At 46.2% G+C, this 27,786-nt stretch overlaps 1 protein-coding gene across 8 annotated transcripts in view; it reads left to right on the forward strand.

Annotated features, from left to right (window-relative positions):
- The first annotated feature begins 358 nt into the window (after positions 1–358).
- Positions 359–27,786, forward strand: part of Sh3tc2 (SH3 domain and tetratricopeptide repeats 2) — a 61,035-nt gene continuing 33,607 nt past the window's right edge. For 2 of the 8 annotated variants that reach the window (XM_063277342.1, XM_006254817.5), the window contains exons 1-8: positions 360–575; positions 7,887–7,985; positions 12,020–12,147; positions 15,178–15,283; positions 17,625–17,768; positions 18,945–19,143; positions 19,851–19,924; positions 22,423–22,618. In XM_063277342.1, the coding sequence (XP_063133412.1) occupies positions 455–575; positions 7,887–7,985; positions 12,020–12,147; positions 15,178–15,283; positions 17,625–17,768; positions 18,945–19,143; positions 19,851–19,924; positions 22,423–22,618 (1,067 nt within the window). In that variant the 5' untranslated portion in view covers positions 360–454. Of the gene's footprint in view, positions 576–7,886; positions 7,986–12,019; positions 12,148–15,177; positions 15,295–17,530; positions 17,769–18,514; positions 18,629–18,924; positions 19,144–19,850; positions 19,925–22,422; positions 22,619–27,786 lie in introns of those variants that run through there. The other 6 variants (XM_039097415.2, NM_001427096.1, XM_039097416.2 and 3 more) reach the window with 6 other exon arrangements.

Genomic DNA, 27,786 nt, shown 5'->3' on the forward strand with positions numbered 1-27,786 from the left:
ATACTGCAGATGCTCAGTCAGTCACACGTCTGGCCTTACTAAACCTCCAAGGAAGCATCTGCGGAGAGGCTTTCTAAGAGCTGGCAGGGGTGTTTGTGGGCCAAGTCCATCTGGGAAAGAGAGAGCAGAGAACAACAACCTTGATTCGTGGGATGCTCTCTGCCCTCCTCTGCAGGGGCCACCCTCACAAGAACTGGACTGTGTCTGGATCCTAGAATGAGAGGAATGTGCCACAGCCTGATAGGCATGAAGCAATCTGTAGAAAGGCAGGGAGGAGCTGCTCCCCAGGCCAAGGCCTGACAGTGCAAGGACTATCTGGCCTGCAGGCTGAGTGGCCCCTCCCACCCTCCCTGGCCTCCCCACTGCAGGCCGGATATCAAAGGCTGCATTGTGCATTGAACTGCCTCGGTCCCCCTCGTGTGCCAGGGAGGAGGCGGGAGGAGGGACACCACCGATGGGAGGCTCCCAAGGTTCTCCTGACTGGCGTTCCCAGGGGCCTTGGCCCAGGGAGGATGGTGCACACATGGGTGGCTGCTTCTGTATCCCTGGGGAGCGGAGTCTACCCTGGGGCCCAGGTGAGTTTCCTGAGGGGATCTGGCCTAGAGCTTAGGCAAGAGTGCTAGTCTAGGGAAGGTTCAGGGAGCTGATGCTTTGGGAAAACAGTCCTTCCAAAGATTGGGAGATGGTTGTACTTTCTGGCTTCCTCTCTTCCCTCTCTAATTTGGCATTTCCCATTTTGGGCGCAAAAAAAAAAAAAAAAGCAATGAAGACTTCGGACCATCTACTTTCCCCCAAGAAGCAAGCTGCGTTCTGGGGCTGTGCTTTGTGGACAGGGTGTGAGGGCTGCTCTTGGCAGCTGCTTCTAGTGTGTGACTAAGCCCTTCCTTCCTTTCTTCCCAAGATTCCCTGGGACAGGAAGAAGGCTCTTCAGTGAGTTCCTCTGTAGCCCATGATGGCCATCAGTTTGGCCTGGGTCACTCAGCGCTATTTTCATCCAGGCTTCTGCCGCTGAGGAAACAGGGGTGGGTTCCTCCCTCCTACCTGTTGTGGTGGCTTTTGGCCTGTCGAGTTGAGATCATGGAAAATTGTCCTAAGAAGATGCCCAGCAATCTGGGCACAGGGTGACCAGCCTTCCTGGTTTGCCCGAGACTGAGGGCTTTCCTCGGATGTGGTCAGCTTTAAAACACAGACTGTCAGCCACAGCAAACCAGGACAATTGGACATATTGTTCAAAGCTCCTGCAACTTTTCATACACTGTGGGATGTTCATTCGGAGGAGTGGTGGCTGTAGGGGAAAAGGGCTGGGCTGGGGGAGAACTCGCTTGGGAGATAGGCATCATTCTGCACCTTTATTAGGGTCACGTGTCTTCCTGTAGCACTACCATGGTTTGGGTGAGCATTGCTGGGAGGTTCCCCTAGCTAGCTAAGGGCTTTTCTTTTGACTGACTGCTTTCCTCTGTAGTCTTGTGACCTGAGCTCATCAAAAAAGGATTTGAGATTTCTCTCTCTCTCTCTCTCTCTCTCTCTCTCTCTCTCTCTCTCTCTCACACACACACACACACACACACAGACACACACACACACACACACACACACACACACACACACACACACACACACACACACACACACTTCTAAAGTGAACCTGAAGCAAGCTAGAAGTCCTGGCCTACTCATTTTGATACCACCAATAAGGCCTTCATAGAGAAGCGACACCAAGGACCCACCCAAAACTAACAGACCAATTCCAAACATCACAAAAGGCATGACATATTTTGTCTCTCCAAATCTCTAGGTTTATAATCTTTTCAAACCTGTTCCCCAGATCCTGTTGTCTTTGTTACCTCGTGGGAACAGACATAGTGAGGGCTACTTGGGATCACAGGTCTGGAAGTCAGACTCTGTTTACCTTCAGCTAGGCCCATATCATTGTGGTCAACCCCTTCTGGCTTTCAGGCCTTAAGGTCTGAGTTTGGGCTTGGCTCTTTTATACACTTTGAGTAATTTATTTAATGCTCCTGTTTCAGCTTCCTCACCCAGGAATTTTATGACACATCATGCTTTCCTCACAAGGTTGTGGAGGGCTCAAGTTTACACTTTCAACACAGCCCAGCACACAGTTAATCATGCATAGGTGGCCTTGTTAATGATCATTCTATGACCCTAGCAGACCACATTCTCAGGGTTCCGCATGGTCACCTATGAAGCCTGAGGCTGTAGGCTGCTGCTGGAGGTGCTCCAGGTCCCTGTCCCCACGCCTAACTCCAGTTTCAATGAGTGGAGCTCTGCTGTGTTTTGAGTTGCATTTGGGACGGGTTCTGCGGTGCAGAGCTGGGAAGCTGATATGAAAGGTGTCCTTGAAGTTCCACGGCACTGTCACCCAATAATTTTATTCTTTTTGCTTTTTCCCATTGGCGCTGCTGAGCCCCTGGGTTCACCGTTCCATCAGAAGCCGGCTTACTATTTATTCTGTCAGAATTTCCATGCCATTCTTTCTGAGTTGTTCTCCACCCACCAGGCTTTTCCTGAGGGAAGTCGCTAGGGATGCATCTGAGGCCAGATGGTGTAAATATTTTCATCCCAGCCTCTCCGTATATCCTAGGGAAATGTCACAAAGTCTGAGATGCTTCTCTGAACGCCTTAAGCTTCTCTGAATGACTTAAACAGTTGCATGACCTTAGGCAAGTCTCTCAGACCTTTGGCTAGCAGTGATCTGACAGCACGCTGGTGTCCAGTGGTGGTGCAGATCACAGGAACCTTGGGGGACGAAGGGACAACGTGTCTACTGCACATGACATCCTGGGATGGACGGCTGTTCTACTGTTAGCTAACATGGGCCACACCTCGCCTCTAATGCATTAGTCTCCACTGGAGAGAAGTCTGTGTCCCAGTCTCTTTGGATGCTACCGCTACTGTGTCTGTTTAGGTGGGAGTTAGCAGTGAGGAGCAAACCATGTGTCCTTGTGTGTGTGGGGAGACAAGGGAGAAAGTTTGAGATAATGTGGGGCCCTGGATGGCTGCTCAGGTTTGCCATGGGGTGGCCTGGTAATGGAAGCTGGCTCAGGCTGCCTCAGCAAACGACTGTCACCCATGGAGACCCTTCTGGTAGCTTCTCCTGGTGACGTTTCTTACTTTCTGCAGAAATCTCTCAGTAGTACATAGGGGACTGGGGGTGGGGGAAGGGAAGGAGGGAGGGAAGGAGGGAGAGAGAGAGAGAGAGAGAGGGAGGGAGAGAGAGAGAGAGAGAGAGAGAGAGAGAGAGAGAGAGAGCGCTGGTCCTGGTCAGTTGCCAGTATCAGTGACTCCCCTGCTTGGGGTTTCTTGTCACTGTTAGTCACCAATAAGTTCCCCCCTTCACAGCACAAAGGAAGCCATCTCACTGTCCCTTATCTCCAATGCCTCTTTGAAGAGACCTGGCAGAAACTCTTACATAGAGGAATCAGGGGAGATGTGTGTAGACATTGGCACTCTCTCTTCAGGCTTTCCTGTATGACCGATGTGATATATTACAGGAGGAGGGGGTACCCACAGTATCAGGGCATTGCTATGAATATAAAGGAACGGAGTGACCTTTGAACCTGGTGACGCCCCAGAGTGTTGGACTAACGAGCCCCGTCCACTCTGACACGTTTCTATTTGGGCTACCAGGAAGTCTTCATTCCTTTCTCCTTTTGAATAAATCAAATTCTGAATCCGCAGTTGGGGTCTCTGGATGGCTCTCAGGTCTCATTCAGCAAAGTTAAACATGTTTGTGAAATCTGTGGTTTTCTCTTTCCGTCTTTTACTACCTATCCATGCATCTCAGTCATTGCGGAAAAATAGTTTCGCCGTTTTAAACGTAAGCACAATGCTTCTGTTATGCAACTTGCTTGCCCACCCCTCTACATTACACTCTTAGCTACATTCATGTACATGAATGCAACTATAGTCACTATAGTTACAGTCTGGTTTTTTTTTTTTTTTGTCCCAGCAAAGAGATGTGAGCTTACCTCACAAAAACTGCTGATGGTGTGGGTGGGTTTGCTGGGCCAAAGGGGGAAAACGTGGCAAAATAATAAAGGTCATGCAGGGACGCCTTCAGGGTTGATTTTCTTCTTCCATGAGAAGAGAAGGGGGAAGGGCTCCATTTCCAACAAGTTTCTGCATCGAGAGGCTTTCCTCATCGGAGACCTTTGACCTTGGAGTTCCTAGGTCAGCTACTGTAGTAGAAATACAAAGTCTGTCCCCGGTGATTTGGCGAGCTCTGACTCTTCCGATAACTTGCTGTGTGACCTTGGTAAAATTGGCACTCATTTCCGGGCCTGAGTTTCCCAACATTCATTTTCCCTGCTGATTGTTTCTCCCTCATGTTTATCTCCGGGATTTGGCAGGTCAGGATGCCTTCTCTTTCCTTACTTCAAAACACAGTATCATTTACTCTGTTCTCTCCCCGTGGTGTTGCACCACCAACACTATGGCCGGCTTTCCCACTCCCTCCCTTGATTCCCTAACAGCTTCCCAAACATCCTCTGTGAGTCTTCTGCTTCTCCTGGGTCGTCCCTGTGCTACTCCCAGCCGAGTAAACACTTTTATTACACCGCTCCACTGCCAAGAGTGTTCTGAAGCTCTGCACTGCTTCCATAACCATCCCATCATTCTCCCTGACAGGGAGAGCTCACCTCTCCCGTTCCTACCAAGCCTGGCTGCCCAACCGTTCAGCATGTGCAGGATGGCTTCTATCTCCAGGCACACAAAGCTCAGTGCTACCCTGTGTGCTCATTTCCTACAGATTTAAAAAGACTTTTCTGGTAGATTTATTCATTGCATCCTATGCATTCTGCCGGCATGTATGTACGTGTACCGTCTGCCTGCTTGGTGCTGGAGGAGGTCAGAAGGCAGCATTGGAGCCCCTGAAACTGGAGTTACAGATGGTCGTGAACCGTTGTATGGGTGCTGGGGATAAACCAGGTCCTCTGCAAAAGCAACAGGTGTAGGTAAAAGAGAGGCCATCCCTCCGCTCCCCCGTGCAGCTTTCTCACAGTCTTTCTTATACATTCCAGGTTCAAGTTCCTCCATGACTGAATGTGTGCGTCGTCCATGTTTTCCTTTACCCTGCTATCTGCCTATCAGTCTTTTACTCATACCTCCGATTAGCATAAATTCCTAAACTTAACACATTATAGTTTACATATTATTTTTCAGGAGGAGGATAGATAGATAGGCCTTTGCCCGTGCTGCTTAAGATATCACTGGCAACTTAAATTACACAGTCATCTGTATTTTCCGTAAATTTGTTTTTTAGACACATCTTCCAAAATGTCCCATCTTCTCTACCCTCAGGGCTGGGTATCGAACACTCAGCCTCAAGCATGCTTGGTAAGTTCTGTACTACTGAGCTATAGCCCCGACTCCAGACACTTTTTTAAACAAAGTATCTACAAGCTGGAAAGCTGGCTTTGTGGTATAGAGCACTGGCTCTTCTTCTAGAGGACCTGGGTACCCTCCATTAGTTGCCTCACAACGTCTATATCTAATGCTCTGGGTCTTTTGTAGAGGATCTTCTGGCTTTTGCAGGCAGCAGGCATGTAAGCGGTGCAAAGACATGCATGTAGGCAAAACACCTATACAGGAAAACAGCATATGGCCTCGAATGAATCACAGTTTGAAAAGCTGTGGTTATCTGCTCCCAAACCTCACATCTTCGTACGGGCCATGTGATCTGTGACCCCACATCAGAGTCACTACCGTGGACTTTCTTCCTTGAAAGTCGGCTCGCTTCCCAGGCTGCTACTGTCAGATCATTTTCTGGGCAAGGGTACAATGAGGGGCCAGGCTGTGGTGGCTGGATGGTAAGTGCTTTGCAGTGGGACAGCGGCCACACACTTTTGTGCGAGGATGAAAGCCCTGAGCTATACACCATCCAGCTTTCAAAGCAACACTAGCATTTGGAGGTGGAGAAAACATTCTGATTTCTAAATGGTATTAAGCAATTAAAATTAAAACTTTTCTCTGTAGGAGAGGAAGAAGATGTTTTGGGGGGTTTACTAGATGGTTAAACTTGATGACAGGGTAAGAGACTCCCACTCCAAATGGGCTCCTCTGGTTAGCGACGGAGACATCGTTTGGAAATGCCAGAAACATGGAGCCTCAGTGGACACTGAGTGGCCCCAATCTGCTCACGTGTCTACTAATTTTAATAACAGGTCTTATTCAAAGTTTTAAAAAAGATTTATTGTTTTTGTAGTGTGTGTGTGTGTGTGTGTGTGTGTGTGTGTGTGTATGTGTGTGTCATGAGCTCTCAGAGCAAAGAGAACACTGTAGGATCATCTGGAACAGGAGTTACAAGCACACATGTATGTGCATACATACATATATGTATATATGTATGACTCAAATAAGCAACCAGGGCTCAGAAGCTCTGATTTGGACAACCCACTTCTTTTATAACTGCAGCCATGCAGGACCTGGATGAGGCAAAGGCCCTGTCCAGTGTCCTTTAATCAGCCCATGGAGAGGTCTGATTTGTGCTCTCTCGAGTCTTATGATTTCCAGTGAGTTTTTAATTCCTATATGATAATATCAGTTTAAGGCAAGGTTGAGAAGCCTCAGTTACTTCTGCTTCTTGCTTGACTCTACGTCATCGCTGCCAGGTTTCCAACTACACTGCTTAGCTTTCAGCACTGAGCAGCTAACAGTGGAGAGAAACCCGGCCTTTCGGGAGCAGTATGAGGACTGCACTTTGGCGCTAGCTAGGGTGACTGTGACTGCCTGCGTCCTGTCGAGTTGCTTGGGTTGCGCCATTAAACCACAGGTCCAGATGGCAAGACTCGATGGGCCTGCACACCTCTGACCTAAATTTTATAGCCGGTTGTGGGGAGTAAATAAATGACTCTGAAATACTGGTAGAAACAAGAACGCTAACCTTTCCCCCTAGGAATGGGTTATCCTTAACAGTTCTGGTCCAGTGGTTCAGGTCTTGAGAAACTTTGTCCTGAAATGGACTCTCTGCTCTCTTTCCTACCTTAAGCAATCAAAATACCACTTCTCTAACCTCACCTCAGTCCCCATCCTGTGTCTCAGTCTGCAGCTCCCTTTTAATAGTTATTTATACTTAGTGTGTGTAGGTGTTTATATGTATGCACATGTGTGAGTGTGAGTGTGTGTGTGTGTGTGTGTGTGTGTATGTGTGTGTGTGTATAGAGGTAAGAGGACAGTTTAGAGGTGTCAAAATCTGTCCTAGGGATTGAAATCAGGAGGTTTGATGGAGTCAGGCTTGACGACCTTTACCTGCCGAGCTATCCCATCAGCCCACAGTCTTCTGTAACGCTTGTGATGGAGCCCAGAGCCTGTTCGTGTTAGGCAAACACTCTTTAATGGCTGCAGTCCATGCCCTTTACTCTGTCTCTGTAGCTACAAAACAAGTAACTGTTTCAAGAACTGGGGAGATAGAGACTCTTAGACAGGACCCTATTTTGTGGGCAGAGAGAAGGACAGCATGGGACGGACATTACAACTGTTCCTCAGCCATCTCTCTAACGATGTCATTCTTGCTTACTCCATTCCAGTCCTCCTCTCATACCTTGCTGCAGTCAGAGCCCCCATGACCCGTGTAGACCCCACCTACCCAGAGCATCTTCAGTGCACTAAGCCCTGGAACTTAGTACGACCTACGGGTGGAAATAGTTAATGAAGTGGGCACTCCCTGGCTGCTGCAGGATTGAGATAGCATACATGACAGTCCTTTGATAATGACCAGCTACAGAGTAGCTACAGTAACGGCGGTGGCTACAGTAATTCTTTCAGGCCCTTAGTCCTGGGAAAACCACTGAGGCTTGGTAAGAAGTTGCAATCTGTACTTCCGACTTGCGCTTACTCTTACGAATGGTCTTTTGGTTTATTTTCTTCAGGTAAAGAAGGTTCTTCCAAGGATCCGCCTGGATTGACTGAGGACATATCCTCACTTGAAAACAAGAGAAAATGTTTCCTGCCACAGAATATGACTCAAGGTATCTAAGTCTCAAAGATAAATGAAATTAAAAAAAAACACCATCTATGCAGAGTAGTTCAAGAGCTTCCTCATCCGTCATCTGTCCTCTTGCCACCTCCAAGTGCATTTGTGTGTGTGTGAGTTTGTGTGTGTGTGTGTGTATGTGTGTGTGTATGTGTGTGTGTGAGTTTGTGTGTGTGTGTGTGTATGTGTGTGTGTGTGTCTTTATTATATTAGCACACTCACAAACTTTCCAGTCTCTTACTTAAAGCTCTGGCACCAGGTCAGGAACTCTATATATAATTTCTGGATTAGAGAAACATATTACTGATTAGATTGCAGATAGGGGGAAGGGTTAGATTTAAAATAAAATGTGCATTTAATATGGTACCTTAAAGAGTTGTTTGTATGTAGTTGGTGTCCAGAAAATGAATGACAAAGACACAGATTGAGGCAGGAATGTACAGAGGACCTGTTTATATTCTATATAATGCTCATCACAGTCTCTTACATATTCTAGGTTCTGAGTAGATATTTCTTAAATAAATGAATAACAAAATGAAGACTTGAAGACTTGAACATAGAGAATGAGATTGAGACCGGAGTATATACAGTGAGATTGGCTGGGTAGAAGGCATCTGAGTGAATATTTTAGAAACAAAATATTTCAGAAAAGATTTGGAAATAAATATTATGGAAATATCCACATAATGAATATCTCATAAGGTCCTCTTTCCTGAGACTTCAGGGAAATTTGCAAAGAGAGAATTCTCACTAGGAAATGCTGTAACTGAGACGAACCTTACAGCAGGAACCAGAGGACAGGCAGAAGTGTAGCTTCTGTAATACGGTAGTAGGGACCTGTCTTAGTTAGGGTTTCCATTCTGTGGAGGGACACTATGACCAAGGCAACTTTTATAAAGGACAATACTTAATTGGGGCTGGCCTATAGGTTCAGAGGTTCGGTTCATTGTCATCATGGCAGGAAGCATGGCAGCATGCAGGCAGGCATGGTGCCGGAAGAGCCAAGACGTCTAAATCTTGATCCAAAGGCAGCAGCAGGAAACTGGCTTCCATAGGCAACTGACAGAAGGGTCTCTTCCACACTGGGCAGAACTTGAGCATAGGACCTCAAAGTCCACCCCCATAGTGACACACTTCATCCAAAAAGGCCACACATCCTCATAGTGTCACTCCCCACGAGCCAAGCATTCAAACACTTGAGTCCACAGGGGACAAACCTATTCAAACTACCACGTTTCTTTTTCTTTTTAACTCCAATTGTTCTGGAACTTGGCACATAGATTAGCCTTGAACTCACAGAGATCCGTCTGCCTCTGCCTTCCTAGTGCTGGGATTGAAGGTATGCAGCGCCACACTGGGCTTAGTGAGCCCATTGTGGGAGCAGCTCCTGTGTCAGGAGGCCTGATGTGATCCTCTTCTTACACAGTCACCTCTGTGTGACGGCACCCAAATCACTACCTATCAGATGGGAATCAGAGGGTCAGAAGGGAAGGTGATTTGACTGTCATATACTTAATGTGTAATGAGGAAGACTCTTGAACTCTTTTTGTATGTCAGGGTTCTTTAGAAGAACAGAACTGATAGACTATATAAAGGGGGTCTATATATAAAAGGGCTGTGATCCAGCTAGTCCACAATGGCTGTCTACCGCCATAAAGTCCAACGATCCAGTGGTTGTTCAGTCCGTGAGGCTGGATGTCTCAGCTGATCTTCAGTGTATGCTGGGATCCTGAAGAAGTAGACTCTGATGCCAGTGAAGGAATGGGCTTGCTAGTGAGAATGAGCAAGCAGGCAGACAGCCAAAGATTCCTTCTCCCATGTCCTTCGTCTAGGCTGCCACCAGACGGTGTGGTCTAGATTGAAGGTGGGATTTCCTTACCTCAAAGGATCCAGATTCAAGGTGGGTCTTCCCACTTCAGATGCTTTAATTAAGAAAACTTCCTCACGGGTGTATCTGGCCGCTTGGGTTTTAGTTCATTACAGATACAGTCAAGTTGACAACCAGGAATAGCCATCAAGATTGTCCTGTTTGTAACCATCATGATCCAGACTCTTCCATAAGTGTACCTTTCCTTGTGACACAAGGTTTGTGAAAGAATTTCATTTGGGGTATTTTTTTTAGTGGCTAGGATACAGTTTTCTCACTTTTTATTTTTTTCAAGATTTATTTATTTATTATATATAAGTACACTGTAGCCATCTTCAGACACACCAGAAGGGGGCATCAGATCTCATTACAGATGGTTGTGAGCCACCATGTGGTTGCTGGGATTTGAACTCAGGACCTTTGGAAGACCAGTCAGTGCTCTTAACCGTTGGGCCATCTCTCCAGCCCACATTTGGGGTATTTTTAAGGTTACAAACAATGTTAATAGATATTGTATAATTATCAAACCAGGTTCTCTCTAATCCTTATTGAAAATTGTATCAAAATGATATATATTTATGTATGTATATATATTATCTTAAAATGTATTACATTTACTTGTGTGTCTGTGTATTTTTGTATGTGTGTGGACATGCACACCAGGATGTGGGAATTGGTTCTCTTCTGCTATGTGTCTCTCAGGGATCGAACTCAGGTCATCAAGGCCTAACAAACCGTCTTAGCCATGATGAGAAAAATCTCGCTCTTGGGTCACCTGCTTGACATCTGTAAGCGTGGGCCATCCTAGAAAACCCCTTGAATTGCCGTCTGCTGTTCTAGAATGGCGGCAAAGTCAGCCTTTTGCCTTATTAGTGAATGAAAGGAGATATACACGGTGTATCACAAGTGAAACCCAATCTGTGGGCTGAGCTTGCAGGAAGGTCATGGTGTGGAAGTGGGAGACTTGGTGCTAACTGCCAACCTTGCTCTATGCCGGACGACCTCACTCAGAATCAGTACATGATTCTGACTACTGGCTGGCTTCCAGAAAGATTAAAATAGGACACTAACGTGCTTCTGTCTGCACTGGAGTGAACTGGACTTACTGCCCCGTGTGGTGATTTGCGGTACTACAGGGTCCCGCCTGCATAGAGGTTCTGCTCTCAATTAAGATCTCAAAGACTGCTTATTCAGATCCAGGTTTTCTCCATTTTGTATACACGGGATCATATACCATAGGGAAAGTCACACTGAGGGTACCACCAGTTGGCAGCAGCGATTTTGTAAGAGACCCTAAGAGGGAGTTTGCATCAGGTTTTGGAAGGCAGTAGAAAGAGAATTCGGCAGAACAGAAGTCAAAGTATCAACTGCTGCCAAGGTTAATAGTATTATTAGATAAAGACATTGATAAGCCATTATTTCAGGGGTACTGGGAGGGTAGGGGTGGGAAGCTTCACATACATTGAACATTTAATATGGGCCAGAAACTAAGAGATATATACATAGCTCATTTAAAAGGACTCTTTCAAGCTGTGTAACAGGTTTTACCAATACCATTTTTATTTCCTTTAAAAAAAATTCCTCTCTCATAGGAGTGCATCCTGACCGCAGTTTCCCCTTCCCCTCCCCCTTCCAGTACCCCATATGCTTGAGCATATGAGACCACACAGCCTGCCTCCACAGTGACATATTTCCTTTAACAAGACCACATCTCCTAATAGTGCCACTCCCTGTGGGTCAAGCATTCCAACACATGAGTCTATGGGGATCATTCCTATTCAAACCACCACACAACTCATAAAATAATGTTTACTATCTATTTTAAATTTGTTGTGTAAACACATTCCCTTCAGTTTTGATAAAGTGTTTTTCATTCTGAATATTTGTACATTTTCCACTGGAATCAGTGCCTGCCCTGGCTGGTTCTATGTTAGCACCCACACAGAAATAACCACTATGTACCTTTCCTGAACCCGGATGGCTTTCAGTGTTTTTCCCTGACCCCTGGAAAGGGAGCTTGGAGGCTCCTTTAGTCTACTAAGATCTATCGCCAGTGGAGGACACCAATTCAGGGCTTGTGGGGGAATCATTCACCAATCCTGGCCTCGAGTGCTTGCTTCTCGTTACTGTGCATCCAGCCTTGTGTCTCTGTTCTCTTTCAGACCTGGTGCTCTCATTCTGGGTGAGGAGTCGTTCCAGGAGGTGTGTCAACGCAGCCTTACAGGAAGCTGCACGGAGGAGGCTCTGGGCCCTGGAGAATGAAGCCCACGAAGTCCATGCACTGTTTAAGGTGAGCTGGGATGGCTGGCTCTTGGATATCAGGTCCCTAATAGCAAGGAACAAAGTTAGTCCCCAAGAAAACATCCAGTTGGCAGAGGGTGGGAGAGATTATGCTCATATTCTTCGCTTAACAGGAGTTGAGTGAACTAAGCCAGAGAAAACTTGTGTCCTGTTGCCCCATCCCCTTCCCTTTCCCCGTGCTCCTCCCCTCTCCCCCCACCTCTCTGCGTCCACCCTATCCAGTCTCCCCTCCCTCTGAACGTCCCCCTCACCCCTGGTCCTCCTCCCTCATGCCACTGATTTTGGGCAAGTTACTTGAACTATGTAGAATGGGATGTTTACAGCAATGGCCTCAGAAGTATCCTCTTCCCCGCTTAATGTGCCCAATTTGAATTCTATTTTGTTGCTTGGATACCGCATTCATATATTTCCCACTGTGATTTCAAAATCTTTGTACGTGGGTTCATTTACAATGTTTGTCTCCAGAACATTCTATCCACTATTACTCCAAATTCAATCACCTTACCCATGAATAAACTCTCCATTTTCCCCTTTTCCTCGGATCTTGGTAAACATCGAGCACATGTTTTTAAAGAATATTTTTATTTTATGTGCATTGGTGTTTTGCCTGCATGTATATCTGTGTGAGAGGGTGCCAATCTTGGAGTTTCAGAAGGTGTGAACTGCCATGTGGGTGTTGGGAATTGAACCCAGGTCTTCTGAAAGAGCACTCGGTCCCTTTTAACCTCCGAGCCTTGTCTCCAGTTCTGAGAACGTGCTTTTAAAATAACAATATTGCCAATGGAAAACCATAACCATAAATATTGGGGTGAGGGGAACAATGCAATAAATTAAACATTTTCATAGTACATAGATGATATGTTTAAAAGTCAAACTATATTTCATATTATCAAAGAATGACAGTCAGACATGGAGAGAATTTGTTGCTGTTGGTGGTGGGGATTGAGAGCACTGCTTTACATACTATGTCTTATTATTTTCATAGTCTTCTTAATCTGGTACAAGCTGAAAGGAGAAAAGGTGCTGTGGCTGTCATGTAGCAGAGTGACTGGCTGTTTTTAGGAGAAAGCAAGGCTACAGGTGTAGGGAGCTTGGCTTTGTATGTGGGTAGTGGCATCTGCTCCATAATTAACAGCTAAAGATTTAAAAAAATGTGTGTTTCTTTGTGTGCATGTGTGTATGTTCAATGTGTGTGTATATGTGTTCTAGTGTGTGCATGTGGCATATGTGCATGTGTGTGTGTGGGTATGCATGCGTGTGTGTGCATGTGTGTGCCCGTGTGTTCCTGTGTGTGCATGTGGCATATGTGCATGTGTGTGTGTGGGTATGCATGCACGTGTGTGCATGTGTGTGCCTGTGTGTTCCTGTGTGTGCATGTGGCATACGTGCATGTGTGTGTGTGGGTATGCATGCGCGTGTGTGCATGTGTGTGCCCGTGTGTTCCTGTGTGTGCATGTGGCATATGTGCATGTGTCTGTGCATGTGTGCACCTGTATGTTCGAGCACATGCCCCTGAGTAGGCTACTGGGCTCTCGCATGCAAGGAGGCTGGAGGGGGGACACTAGGTGCCTGTTCTTTGATCTTACTCCTTTGAGACAGCTTTTACTTACTCACTCTGGAGCTAGGCTGATGGCCAGCAAGCCCCAGCCACCCTCCAGTCTCTGCCCCACCCCTCAGTTCTGGGGTTCCAGGTATAGGAGGTGCACCTGGCTTTTTTTTTTAAATGTGAGTACTGGGGATCTAAACTCACATCTTCATACTTAAGCAACAAGTGGTTTTACCCTATTGAGCCATTTCTCCAGCCCTGGGCTCCTAAATTTGATCTTATTCTAATACCTGGAATTCAGGAATTAAAGTCAACAGTTGCTGTTGACTTCGCTAAATTTCCCTTTAATTAAAGTCACCTTTTCTGTGGGCAGGAGCAGGATTTGATAGGGAGAGCTGTCTGTCAGGTCCTATCTTGAGCCAACTATGTGTAGGGTGGAGGCTGAGGCCTGGAGTTGGTTGTATCCAGTCAGGACTCTACAACTTACCCCACCTCTCTGTGTCCTCAGCTCTTTGTTTACCAAACCAGGGCAATGCTATTCGCTCCAAGGTAGTATTAATCATAACGTCTATCCTTATTTAGTGTATGCACTAGAGAAGGCACACCATGTCTGTTAGGCAGGGTGCCAAACTTCGTCTTTTATATCAGAAGTGGTTAGCTGTTAGAGTGGATTAGACACCATGATTGAACCCTTTTCAGGGGGTTATTGCAGGAGCTGAATGAGGGGTTGCTTACAAAGGTTTGCCTTGCAATGGCCTGATATCTGATAAATTCTCAGTAAACGATTTTGTTCCCCCAAGTAGCTCTCCTTGCTCACAGGCTCTATACAGATTCAGGATCTGGTGTCTGTGAATCTCTGGTGTTAAGGGGATATAGATTTCCAGCTTTGCTGAACTTGGGGCTCTTCTTCGGATCTTCTTCCCTTTGGACTCCCTAAGGACAGGGATCTAGCAGTTGCTCTCAATGGCAGGTCCTGGGGCAGGATGTTTAGACCATCACTCCGAACGACCAACAGAGAAAGACTGAGGGGATGCGAGTGCCGCTGGATTCAAGCCTTTGCTCCCGTATTAGAGAGCAAGAGGTTCACAGGCCTCTTCTCCTTCTACTTAGGAACCTAAATTGGTGAACTTCCTTAGAGGCTGTTGAGTGGCTGCGTTTTAGAATAGAAAATGCAAGCATTCTCTCCACTGAAACTGTGCTTCTTAGAGTCAAGCCAGAATGTGCATAGAGATTTATCTATTGCGGTAGTTATCCCAGAGCCGAGTAGGGTATTAACATTGTAAAATAATCCAAATGTGAACAATGGCATCTGTAAGCATTAGCTGTAATGTAGGCTGATCACCGACGCAAGAGATGGTTTCCATCACGGCATGCTGCTTAGCAACGGCCTGTCTGCTGTCGAGTAATGCTATATACTTATGGGAGCCCCTCACAGAAGACTCTGTTACCTCAGGCTGACTTGCTCTTGTACAGGATCTCTCTGCAAGGTTGGTGAGTGTCCAGTCCCAGAAGGACCAGTTCCTCATCACCTTCAAGACCCTGGAGGAAATCTGGAAGTTTTCCACGTACCTGAACTTAGGTATGCCTTGGGTAGGTAGAGGAGAACAGCTGTCTCAATCTAGCTGGCCCCTTGAGCCTGATCTTGGGGGGCTGGCTTGTCTCTGATAATTAAAATAGATGAAACCCTGAAACGGATGGCTGGCTTTTGGAAATATCATAAACGCTCTAAAGCTCATATTAAAATAAATATTAACTATTACGCTTAAGATGTCATCTGAAGACTTTTTATGAATGGATGTGTCTTTTCCCATAAGGAAACAGAACGTCATTTCCTATGTCCAGGGAGACCTTTTTTTTCTTATCTTTTTTTTTTCATGTTTTTTATTAACTTGAGTATTTCTTATTTACATTTCGAATGTTATTCCCTTTCCCAGTTTCTGGGCCAACATCCCCCTAGCCCCTCCCCCTCCCCTTCTGTATGGCTGTTCCTCTCCCCATCCTCCCCCCATTACTGCCCTCCCCCCAACAATCACGTTCACTGGGGGTTCAGTCTTAGCAGGACCAAGGGCTTCCCCTTCCACTGGTGCTCTTACTAGGCTGTTCATTGCTACCTATGAGGTCAGAGTCCAGGGTCAGTCCATGTATAGTCTTTGGGTAGTGGCTTAGTCTTGGAAGCTCTGGTTGGTTGGCATTGTTTTTCGTATGGGGTCTCGAGCCCCTTCAAGCTCTTCCTGTCCTTTCTCTGACTCCTTCAACGGGGGTCCTGTTCTCAGTTCAGTGGTTTGCTGCTGGCATTCGCCTCTGTATTTGCTGTATTCTGGCTGTGCAGGGAGACCTTTTCTATCGTCTTCCTGTCTAATTGTCTTGGTGAGCTACTGAGCAGCAAGGTAGATGTTGAGTTCCTTAGGGAGAGAGACTATTCTGAGGAAGATTGAGAAGCTGCTCAGAATGCTGAAGTTCAGGGATGCTCTGTCACACACATTTGTAAAAGAGTCCAGAAAAGAGATGAAAGACTTAGCTGGTAGCCCCAGACTTCAGGGGTTTCTAGAAGGTCACAGATGTCAGGACTCAGCGACGCTGCCACTGTAGTGGCCACTGTTACATCCTCTGTCCCAAGGGAAAAAAATACCCATCTCCTGGCAGGAACTGATGGCTTCAAAGCCAAGACACCTAATTTACAGAAAACACTGGGTTCCCTGCAGTTTTTCCTAGAGAACACTGCTGAGCTGGGCTGAGGGTCAATGTGACCCTTGGCTGGAGGAGGAAACTTACATGGAGTAGCTTCCATGGTGTGTACCTGGTGTTAGAGACTCAGAAACCCAGGCTCTAACTCCAGGCTTAATTAGCCTCTGTGTTTTTATAAGACTCCCAGGGGTGAACTTTCAAATTGAGGAAGGGTCTTTGTAGTGGAGAGTGAGGGTGGAAAGCGGCAGCCTATTGCAGTATGGGCAGAGTGAAAAAGACCCAAAGAAGAAGCAGAATTCCAACACGAGTAGCTAATGTTTAGAAGGATATTGACATAGAATAGTGATTTTTTTTTTACAATTTGCATAGTTTTAAGTTTTCTCTCCCTGCCTTCTTTCTCTCTCTCTCTTGTTTTCAATTCTGAGAGTCAAACCTAGAGCTTTGCTCAAGCAGTCTAACCGCTGCGCTAACTCTCCAGCCATTTTTGCTCATCAGGAGGTAGAGCTTCTTCCTAGGCTGTGGGAGAGGTCCTAGTCAGAGCAGATGGGGGAAGGGGATTTCTAACTCCAGGGGCCGGGGACGCCTCCTCAGCCCCCACAACGTCAGGGTCCAGAAGTATGAACTTCTGGTTACAACTTAAAGGGAAGACCAGGAACCCTCAGAGTCAGCACAGTAAACTGGAAGGCCACCATTGTTGTATTAGAAAAGAAATGGCAGAGGGCCAATGAGATGGCTGAGCGATGAAGGCACTTCCTGTCAAGGCTGATGGCCTGAGTTCCACCCAGAAGCCCACAGGGTGGGAGGAGAGAACTGACTCCTGCAAGGTGTCCTATGGCTTCCACTCACGCACTGTGATATACAAGTATGTGTGTGCCCACACGTATACAACACCACACACACACACACACACACACACACACACACACAGAGAGAGAGAGAGAGAGAGAGAGAGAGAGAGAGAGAGAGAATGACTAAATGTAAAAAAAAATTTAAAAGATAAGTAGGCATTTATGAAGACCTCAGAGTGCTTAGAATAGTAAACATAACTTAACACTCAACTTGTATTTCCTAACAGACGTTGAGAAGAGTCCGATCATTCTAGAAAGTATCTAGTTAGCATTCCGCTCCTTCTAAATGGCAGGTCTGGGCATGAAGGTGTCATGGAGCCTGCTTTCTCTTTGGTGGTGGCTAAGGGTGGAACTCATCCGGCTCATCTCTGCTGGGTTGACCTCTAGGCTATGTGTCTACATGTCTGGAACACCTCTTCTTTGACCACACGTACTGGCTCAACAGCAGACTGGTGGACGACACAGAGATCCAAGTGTCTGTGGACGACACTCACTTGGAAAACATATACCTGGGCCTCCTGCTGCAGGAAGGTGAGTCAGGCATGGGGTTTGGGATGGGAGCCTTGTCTAGATATTTATTTTCTTTTTCTTTTTCTTTTTCTTTTTTTTTCGGAGCTGGGGACCGAACCAGGGCCTTGCGCTTCCTAGGCAAGCGCTCTACCACTGAGCTAAATCCCCAACCCCTTGTCTAGATATTTATTACCAGAGTCCCTCAGATAATTAAGATACCAAAAGAGGCATCCGAAAGGTGAAGACATACAGGAGTAAACCTATCTGTATCTGTTATAACAAAACTTCAAACATCCTTCTCAGCTCAGTCTCAACGTCATACAAGCAGCTGCACCAGTTGGTCCAGGGGATTCACGTTCAGGCTGTTTGGGGGTTTAAGTGGGGCCCTGCCAGGCTCTATTTAGGAAGTTAGAGTTCCCAGAGATCGGGAACCTGGCACTGGCATTTTAAAAATAAAGTATCCCATGCGATTCTAATGCTCTCCAGGATTGAGAAACAGCTCTCCAAACACATGATGCAGTTTGATTGTAAAATATATCTTTAAATCTTGGAAAACCTGAACCACATCACGAAATTCAATAGCAGAATGTTGAGGAGCCAGCCGAAGCCCTCGGTCGATCTTTCCACAGGGGCGGATTCCGTCAGACTGGGAGGTGGTCAAATCCGGTCGCTTGATACATATTGAAAGTCAGATGGGCCCGGGGTAGTTTTACACAAGTGATTTCTCTTTCTGATTTCATTGCACAGCTCTTAGAAAGGACACAACTCACGTCGCACCTTTAACAAAGCTCATTCAGAGCCACTGCCCTGATCTAGACCAACTTCCTTTTCTCTCTGTGGCTCTGAACGAAGTGCAGGGCTACGAGGCCAGCCGGAATTTAGTGAGTGCACATGCATGTCTCTGGGTCTTTGTTTCATCTCTGTTTTGAGGCAGAGTTCAATTAAGCCCTATTCTCGTTAATTATTCAGAATGGTGAATATCCATTTTACGTGAACTCCCTGCCAGTGACTTCTCTCCTCCGAGGGATCACAGTGCCTCCTCCTGGACAGTGGACTTTCCTCAGAGGAAGAAAATTGGTCTTTGCCTCTAAGTGTTACCTTATAGGAGATCCTCTTTCAATTCCGGGTCCTCCTTGGAAGGGTTTTTCTCTTTCTCTGCAGGTCACTTCTTGGAAAGGTTTTTCTCTTTCTCTGCAGGTCACTTCTTCTGCAGAGCCATGTGCTCTGTGACTCAGCCAGCTGACAAGGAAGGAGAATATTTGACATTGTGTAAGAACGAGCTGATCTCCGTACTCTCTGGGGGCGAATCCGACTGGGAAGGCATGTCCTTAGTGACGGGCCAGAGGGGCCTGGTGCCGGTGTCAGCCCTGGAACCCCTGCCTGTCTCTTTCCACCAGTGAGTATCTGCCTGCTCCTTGTGGGGAGGGTCCCAGAGTAGACTAAAGTCTGTGCAGAATAGATTAGATGCCCATGGAGACATGGTATTCCTAGTGTTTGGAAGAGCTGACAAAATTGGGGTGGCTTTTTATCCCCCCCTTTTAAAACCAAAATTTTTATTATTTGATGGAAGTGGGAAAACTTCTAAATTTCAGATGGACATAGTATATAGTAAGAAATATATGACCTCTTTGTAGTGCTTTGCAGTTCATGGTCTGGGGCCTCTTGTGTAACGCCTGAGGGTGTTACTATGGATACAGCCTTCTTCTGACTCTCTTGGTGCTGGGCCCAGGAACCCCCACTTTAAAATATCTCCCCAGGCATGTTCTTCACACTAAAGTTTGAGATTTCTGTTGGAGGATACTGTAAACTAGGGAGAGGAGACATTATCTCATGTTTTGTAAATTCTGCTTGGTCCTAGCAGAATCGACAGTGAGAACACTAAGGGTTGCACGTAAATTATTTTAGCTGGCAGAATAATTGCAGAGCTAGGAAACACCCCGTTCTGCTGAGCGTTCATTTTTCACGGTGTAAGGTAAGTTCTCGGTTGACTGTCATTAAAATAGGATGCGTGACGATAGCAAGAATACCACCATCATCATTTTTCTGTGGGGCTGTTCTGCCCACTGGTTCTAATGTTTTGAAACTCCATGTTTCCATTGGCAGATGGTTCCTAAAGAATCACCCAGGAATCTGTGGCCTTCCCAGGAAGAAAGACTGGACAGGCTCCTGTCAGATCGGTATGAATTGAAAACGGCGTTGTCAGGAAAATGATGTTTACCTGCCTCCTAATCTCACGGACAGGATGTGGGAAGCCAGTTATTGTCTGCACATGTGGGGTCTTTTTGAAGGTTATAAGCCAGGGCTGAGGAAACAGATGTCTGCCTACCGGAGCAGGCAGACACACATGTGTGGGGAGGGATGTTAGGGAATGGCAGGGGTGAGAGAGATTTAAAGATAGATGGGCATGGGTCAAATGAAACACTTTTGAGTCAAATGTGACTGCTTCCCGCTGCTTCCCCAAACATTTTTCTGATTTTTCCATAGAGCAATGCAATTTAGGGGAACTATGAACTCCTAGTACATAGTGAGTGTCTAGGAAACACTGGATGAACAGATGAACTCTCTCTCTCTCTCTCTCTCTCTCTCTCTCTCTCTCTCTCTCACACACACACACACACACACACACACACACACACACCCCTGTGTCCGCACATGCCTATTCGTGTCGATAATCTCTGTGTACACACACATGTTGGTGAGTATATGCGTTTACTAGATCACAGAACATCTAAAATGCACCATTGAAACTTTGTCCTTGCAAGTTCCTGGTTCTGGCACATTTCTTATCACACATCTCTAGCAAAAAGGAAAAAAAAATACAGTCTTACTAGTTCCAAACCCAAAGAACACTAAAAAATAACTAGAAGAAATTACAGAATGGAAATATTAGAACTGCAGCAATTGGCCATAAACAAGACTTTTAGCATTTTTTCTTTATTAACTTGAGTATTTCTTATTACATTTCAATTGTTATTCCCTTTCCCGGTTTCTGGGCCAACATCCCCCTAGCCCCTCCCCCTCCCCTTCTGTATGGCTGTTCCTCTCCCCATCCTCCCCCCATTACCGCCCTACCCCCAACAATCACGTGAGTTCACTGGGGGTTCAGTCTTAGCAGGACCAAGGGCTTTTCCTTCCACTGGTGCCCTTCCTAGGCTATTCGTTGCTACCTATGAGGTTGGAGCCCAGGGTCAGTCCATGTATAGTCCTTAGGTAGTGGCTTAGTCCCTGGAAGCTCTGTTAGCATTTGGAAGCAATTTAGCCTATGTATGGTCAGAACTGTGGGGCATTAGAGTCTGTTATGGGTCACACAACCTGACACCAGCACTCCCTGCCCTCGCTATGCTTCTACCTTCTCAATAAAGAAGCTGTGTGATCAAGCCACATATCACAAGAACTAAGCCGATGGACGAGAGAGGCAGAAGTAGCAGAGACGCCTCCCTGCGGTCCTAGCTCTGATACCCTTAAGCTCCTTAGAGCATCACTCAGCACTGCCTCCTATTTTCTCATCCGTGAAGTAGGTATTTTGCTGGGTACCCTGCCTGGCGCTTGGGAAGATCTGAGGATGGAAACGTGCTTTGTGAACTAGACAGCTCAGTACTCACAAAACATTGTTATTGGATTCTAGGTGAGCGGTTCATCACACTGGGTAATCACTATAGCCATAAGGAGAGTCCCTGGTGCCCCCGGGTTCCTCACAGCACTCTGTTCCACCACTGGTTGTGCAGGAACATCTGCCGGGAGTTGATTAGGTACCAGACGTGATGCGGATTGTCTTTGACTCTAGTGTGTGTAAGCATCAGCTGTCACAGCAGCTGGAGCAGCTGGAAGGAGGTGTTGGCATCTTGTGGTGTAGAGATTCTCATACAGTGCTCAAAGGTCTTGTGCCAAGCAAGGTGATGATATACAGGAATGTCTGGGTTAGAGTTTTACTGCTGTGAATAGACACCATGACGATGGCAACTCTCATAAGGACAACATTTAATTGGGGCTGGGGTACAGGTTCAGAGGTTCAGTCCATTATCATCAAGGTGGGAACATGGCAACATCCAGGCAGGCATGGTGCAGGAGGAGCTGAGAGTTCTACTTCTTCATTTGAAGGCTGCTAGCAGAATACTGGTTTCCAGGCTGCTAGGATGAGGGTCTTAAGCTCACACCCACAGTGACACACCTACCCCAACAAGGCCACACCTCCTAATAGTGCCACTCCCTGGGTCAATCACATACAAACTACCACAAGGAAGGTAGCAGAATCAGTTGACAACACAAGGACCATTCCAGTTTGCCATAAGGTTATCCAGTTTAAAGGCATGCGTGAGAATACTTTCTTATAATTGCCAAAGTGTCCTTTCTTCCTTCCTTCCTTCCTTTCTTTCTTTCTTTCTTTCTTTCTTTCTTCCTTCCTTCCTTCCTCCTTCCTCCTTCCTTCCTTTTTTTTTTTTTTTAATAAAGTTAGCAAAAGCATCCGGACTATAGTTCCTTCTCTTTGGTTGTCCTATTTTGGCAAGATGAAAAGTCAGCTATCCCTTGCCGCTCCTTCTGGTTTGATTTTGGTGTGTGACTAAATTGCTGACATTCCTAAGGAAGGTTGGGAGTCCTTTGTCTGTATCTCGTTGACAGAGAGGAAGGTTCACTCCCTTACATCTTTTCCAGTTGTCCTGTGTGCTGTTACCCACAGGCAGAGGACGGTGCAAGGCTCTGATGGATTACCAACAGGAGGAAAGGGACGAACTGGGCTTCCTCCAGGGTGAAAGCATTGACGTCATCGGCTTTGTCATACCTGGGCTGCGGTGGTTCATTGGGAAGTCAATGAGCTCAGGAAAAGTGGGCTTTGTCCCCACCAGGAGCATAGATCTCGATTCCTGCTCCCCGGTGTGAGTATGCTTTGGGGCCCAGCTGCCTTCCCCAGAACTTCCTTCTCCTCTGTCTTAGTCAGGGTTTCTATTGCTGTGATGAAACACCATGACCAAAATGAAAGCCAGGGAGGAAAGGGTGTATTTGGCTTACACTTCCAGATCATAGTCCGTCTTTGCAGGAAGTCAGGACAGGAACTCAAGCAGGGCTAGAACCTATATGCAGGAACTGATGCAGAGGCCATGGAGGGCTGCTGTTCACTGGCTTGCGTCCCATGGCTTGCTTAGCTTCCTCACTTACAGAAGTCAGGATAGCAGCCCAGGGATAGTACCATTTACTATGGGTTGGGCACTCCATCACTGATCTCCCCAATTGAGAAAATGCCTTACAGCTGGATCTCATGGAGGCATTTCTTCAACTGGCTTGTTCCTCTCTCATGACTCTCACATGTGTCAAGTAGAGACACAAAACCAGCCAGTATACCTCTGAGCAACTTTGTAGAGAGTGCAGGGAGAGCCCTGGATGTAGAGCCAGAGAAGTTCAGTCTGACATCCATGGTGGGAACAAAAGGTTCTAGGAAGGACATGTGATCAAAACAAACAAACAAACAAACAAACAAACAAACAAACCAAAATCATGTCAGTTCATTTCAACAGATGCTCTTTGAAGCCTTGCTGTGTTCAAAGAAAGAAGCAGAGCCTGGAGACCAAAGGGCTCTACACCAAAGAAAGGCACAGTAAGGTTAAGGGTAAGGGTTTGAGTCCCCTCACTCACTGTGTTCAATCGCAAGACCCTGTCAAAGGATGAACATGGACAGAGAGGAGTAGATTACTGGCTTGGCCAATGACACTCTTTCCTTTGTAGGACCCTTGAAGATGTTTACCCACTTAGTGTTCAGGCTAAAACTTGAATGTGTGAAGTCAGCATTGACAAGGAGAACCAGAGCTACCTTCTCCTCTCTGCCTTGATTCTGAAAGGGCTGGTTCTGAGGAGCAGACAAGTTAGCAGCAGGCAATTCCCTGTCATGGGAGGAGCAAAGGTGGGCAGTATTGCACCATCTATTCAGGTGAGTTTCCAAAGGAAAGCATAAAGTTGGGGTTAGGGAGTACAAAGGAAAAGAGAAAACACATGCCTATATGCGTGAAGATGCTGTGGCCACACATTCCACACTGGGGAACATCCGAAGCTACATGAAAAATATCTAAGGCTATCTTAGATAACAAAGGCTACACAAGGAATATTTAAGTCTACATGAGGACTAAGGCTATATAAGGAGTAGCTATGGCTACATAGGAATATCTAAGGCTACATAAGGAATGTCTAATGCTGTCACTGTTTATACTAGAGTTTCCTCTTGTGAAAAAGAACCAATAAAGAGAGTAGACTGAGGGCAGAAGTTCCCTTTGTGCTCTGCCTCTTCCTGAGAGGAGACATGCCATTTATTAAATGCAGAAGTGTAAAATCCAAATCCTTGAATAAGAGGAGCAGTCCTTGATGCCTTGGGAGGGGTGGAGGGCAGTTGTGATTTATAAAGGGGACCAACTTGTCAAGGGAATTCTTAGGAGAGGTAATTAGGCAGGGAAATGGGAGGGGCAGGAGAGGGAAAAGGGAGGGGGAAATGATGTTGTCTTAGGATTTTACTGCTGTAAACAGATACCATGACCAATGCAAGTCTTTTTTTTTCTTTTCTTTTTTTTGGAGCTGGGGACCGAACCCAGGGCCTTGCGCTTGCTAGGCAAGCGCTCTACCACTGAGCCAAATCCCCAACCTCAATGCAAGTCTTTTAAAGGACAACATTTAACTGGGGCTGGCTTACAGGTTTAGTCCATTATCATCAAGGTATGGCAGAATCTAGGCAGGCACGGTGCAGATAGAGCTGAACAGTTCTACATCTTCATCTGAAGGCTGCGGGTGGAAGACTGACTTCTAGGCAGCTAGAATGAGGGTCTTGAAGCCCACACCCACAGTGACACACCTACTCCAACAGGGGCACACCTTCTAATAGTTGTATCCCCTGGGCCGAGCATATACAAACCATCACACATGTTATTATTTTTAATTATAATAAAAATAGAAAGAGCAGAAAGAAGGCACACACACATACACATGAGAGAGAGACAGAGACAGAGACAGAGAGACAGAGACAGAGACAGAGACAGACAGACAGAGGCAGCCTTTCATAGCAAAGTGAGTCATTCTCTCAGAGAGAGGTTACCAGGAGAGCTCTGGTGTAGCCAACAATGGTGTGGCCTTCTCTGATGCAGAAGGTGGGGAGGTCATGTATAGGGTATGCCCTTTACCTTGAAGAGGATGTTGAGTGTCTGAATCTCTGCAGAGGCTGAGAGATGATGAGTGCTTGCCCAGCTTTGGTTATGTATTAATAGGGCACTGGCCAGGAGGCAGGAGTTCAGGGGGAAAGGCTAAGGCTAGAATCCTGGAGGAGGAGTGGGGAGAGAGAGGAAACATTAGTGATGAGCAGCAGTGAACAAGACGTTAGAGAGAATCGAGAAATTTGTAAACTGGGTACCTGTGTCTTGCCCAGCAGAGGCTTCGTCTAATTGTTCTGAGGAGGTCTTGGGCCATGATAGTTACAGAAGGTGTGGATAACCGTCCTTCAGGTGAAAGATGTCGGTTTAAATGACTCTTTTATTTTGCTGCAAGGGACCAGTGGGGACCTACAAGAGTAAAGGGCTTGAATCCAAAACTCTGTATCTAAAACATTAGAATCCTGGCATTGAGTGTATGAATTCTGTAATCAAGGTTCTGGTGAGAGGGAGAGAGAAGGAAAATAGCAGAAACTTAGTGGAGGAAGAAACATTTCTATAGCTGAGGAGAGAAGAAGAAAGAATACAAAAGAGCCCTAGAGGAAGGAGCTGGCCAGGAGAGGCTGAACGGTGAACACCATTGGTAGCATTGGTGGGTGAGGCAGGGCTGGCTGGGGAAAGGCTTGTGGTTGACATTGGGGAATGACTTTAGAGGTACAGAAACTTACTGGTTTTCAGATTTGTGGGTAAGACTGACCCACAAATAAAGTACATTGGTAGCCAGCGAATCCCATGTCTTCAAAAGCTTACCAGTGCTGTGGCTTTGCACACAGTGACTTATTTTTCTGGCCCTCAGTTTTCTTATCTGTAAAATGTGTGTGATGCTGGTGATGCTGCCTCATAGCATCGTCATGAGCTTCAGTCAGATCATGCACACAGAGCATGCAAAACCCTGTGCAGTGTGCCAGCATTCAATATTTTGGCTTTTATTATTATGTTTTTAATCATATGTTGTGTATGGTAATTTTGAGGTTCAGTTTTAAGAGGATGTTAGAAGTAGGTACCAGGGCTGGAGAGATGGCTCAGTGGTTTAAGAGCACTGACTGCTCTTCCAAGAGGACTCAAGTTCAATTCCCAGCAACGACATGGTGGCTTACAACCATCTGTAATGGGATCCGATGCCCTCTTCTGGTGTGCCGGATGATAGTTATAGGGTACTCAAATACATAAAATGAATAAATAAATATTAAAAAAAACGCAAAGTAGGTATTTAGATTTATAAATTATATTTGGACTTCTGTGACTCAAACACTGCCCAAACAACGACAACTTAGTCTCCCTAACTTGATTTGGTGCTTGGCTCTAAGGGCATCTTCTCATATCGAGGAAGAACATCTCCCACATCAAAGGATGAAGTGGCACACATGTCACCTGTGGGCCACAGTGCATCTGAAGCTGCATGTTTGGTAGGAAGGGGAAAGAGAGTCAGGAGCCAAGGAGCAGTGGGAGAGGAAGGAGTACCCTGGGTCCCTGTAGCTCTAGAAGTGCTCTTTGGACTACAGATGCCCCAGAACCACAGCAAACAAAGGGTGAGCATTGGGCTCAAGAATCATACGCAGAGGTGTGACAGACAAGTAATTTGGCCCCAGCAGCCAGTCAGCGCACTGTTAACGTTCCCGTGTGTCATCGATGTGTCAGTCAATGCCACAGGGTGTTGCTCTTAGGCTGTGCTCAGTTATTTGTGACCTTTTCCTGAGAAAGATGTCTTCACTGTTTGCTTACCTCAGACTCTTCCTGCAGACTTCCTCCCTGTGCTGGAATAATGTCCCATAATGCGTGTGAGTTTGTGTGGTGTGAGTATGTGTCCGAGGACATGTTTGTATGCACACCCATTTGTCCGTGTGTTGAGGGTGATATTTCTCAGGATTGTTTTCTGAAGCACCTTCTACTTGGTGCTTCGGACACACAGCCACGCCCTCATGCTTGTCTAAGGAAGTGAATCGATGAATTTCCTTTTACAGCATTTTAATGCCAGCCACTTAGTTTCACAGCAATGGCCGCTGGAGGACAAGCCTGTAAAACTTGGGGCAAGAATTTCTTTTGTTTTATATTTATTTGTTTATTGAAGCTCAAGAGTAATTTTAAATTTTTTTACTTTTTATTGATCTGTTTATTCATTAAATTTAATGGTGTTAAAGCCAATTAAATTAATGGGGTTTAAAAGAAAAAAAAGAAGACCAAGAATACTCAGGACATGCAGGTTCTAAATCTCAACAGTTGCCCAGAGGAGGGAAATGGAGGAGAGAGGGGAAAGATGGCATTAAAGCCAGCATGGAGATCAGACACCTGGTAGCCAAGTAGCCACATGGAGGAAGGGAGGGGACTTTAGAGAAAGAGTAAGGGATCTCCACGTGTTGGAGAAGTTTAAATTATAACAAGCTTAAAGAGAGACAGGATGAAGACAATAATACTTTTCTGGACAGTTAGAAAAGTGGGCAGATGTTAGAAGCCGCATGATGTACTACTGCACAAGGGCGGGGATTCTGAGAAGGGAAAAGTACAGGATCCCATGAAAGGATGAGTTATTCTGCCTAGCTCGTCAGGATGGCTTAATGGGAACCTGCCTTCCATGGTGTGCTCCCTTGCCCGGTGGCCAATCTGGCTCAATTGGAAGGCTAGGTCAGCAGCTGGAGTCTTTTGATCAGAGTTTGTTTTTAATGTTCATGAGGAGGAGGAAGAAGAGGAGGAAGGGGAGGAAGATGAGGAGGAGGTGGAGGAGGAGGAGGAGAAAAAGAAGAAGAAGAAATAGTAATAATTTAGTCATCCTCATTTAATTTGTAGATTAAAGCCAAGGGCCTGTCTTTTTGGGTTGAAGGTAGGTGCTATAGTGTTGAATTGATCTAAAGTCCCAATGTTCGGGTAAT

This window comes from Rattus norvegicus, chromosome 18 (genome assembly GCF_036323735.1).
Source record: "Rattus norvegicus strain BN/NHsdMcwi chromosome 18, GRCr8, whole genome shotgun sequence".
NCBI classification, from domain to species: Eukaryota; Metazoa; Chordata; class Mammalia; order Rodentia; family Muridae; genus Rattus; species Rattus norvegicus.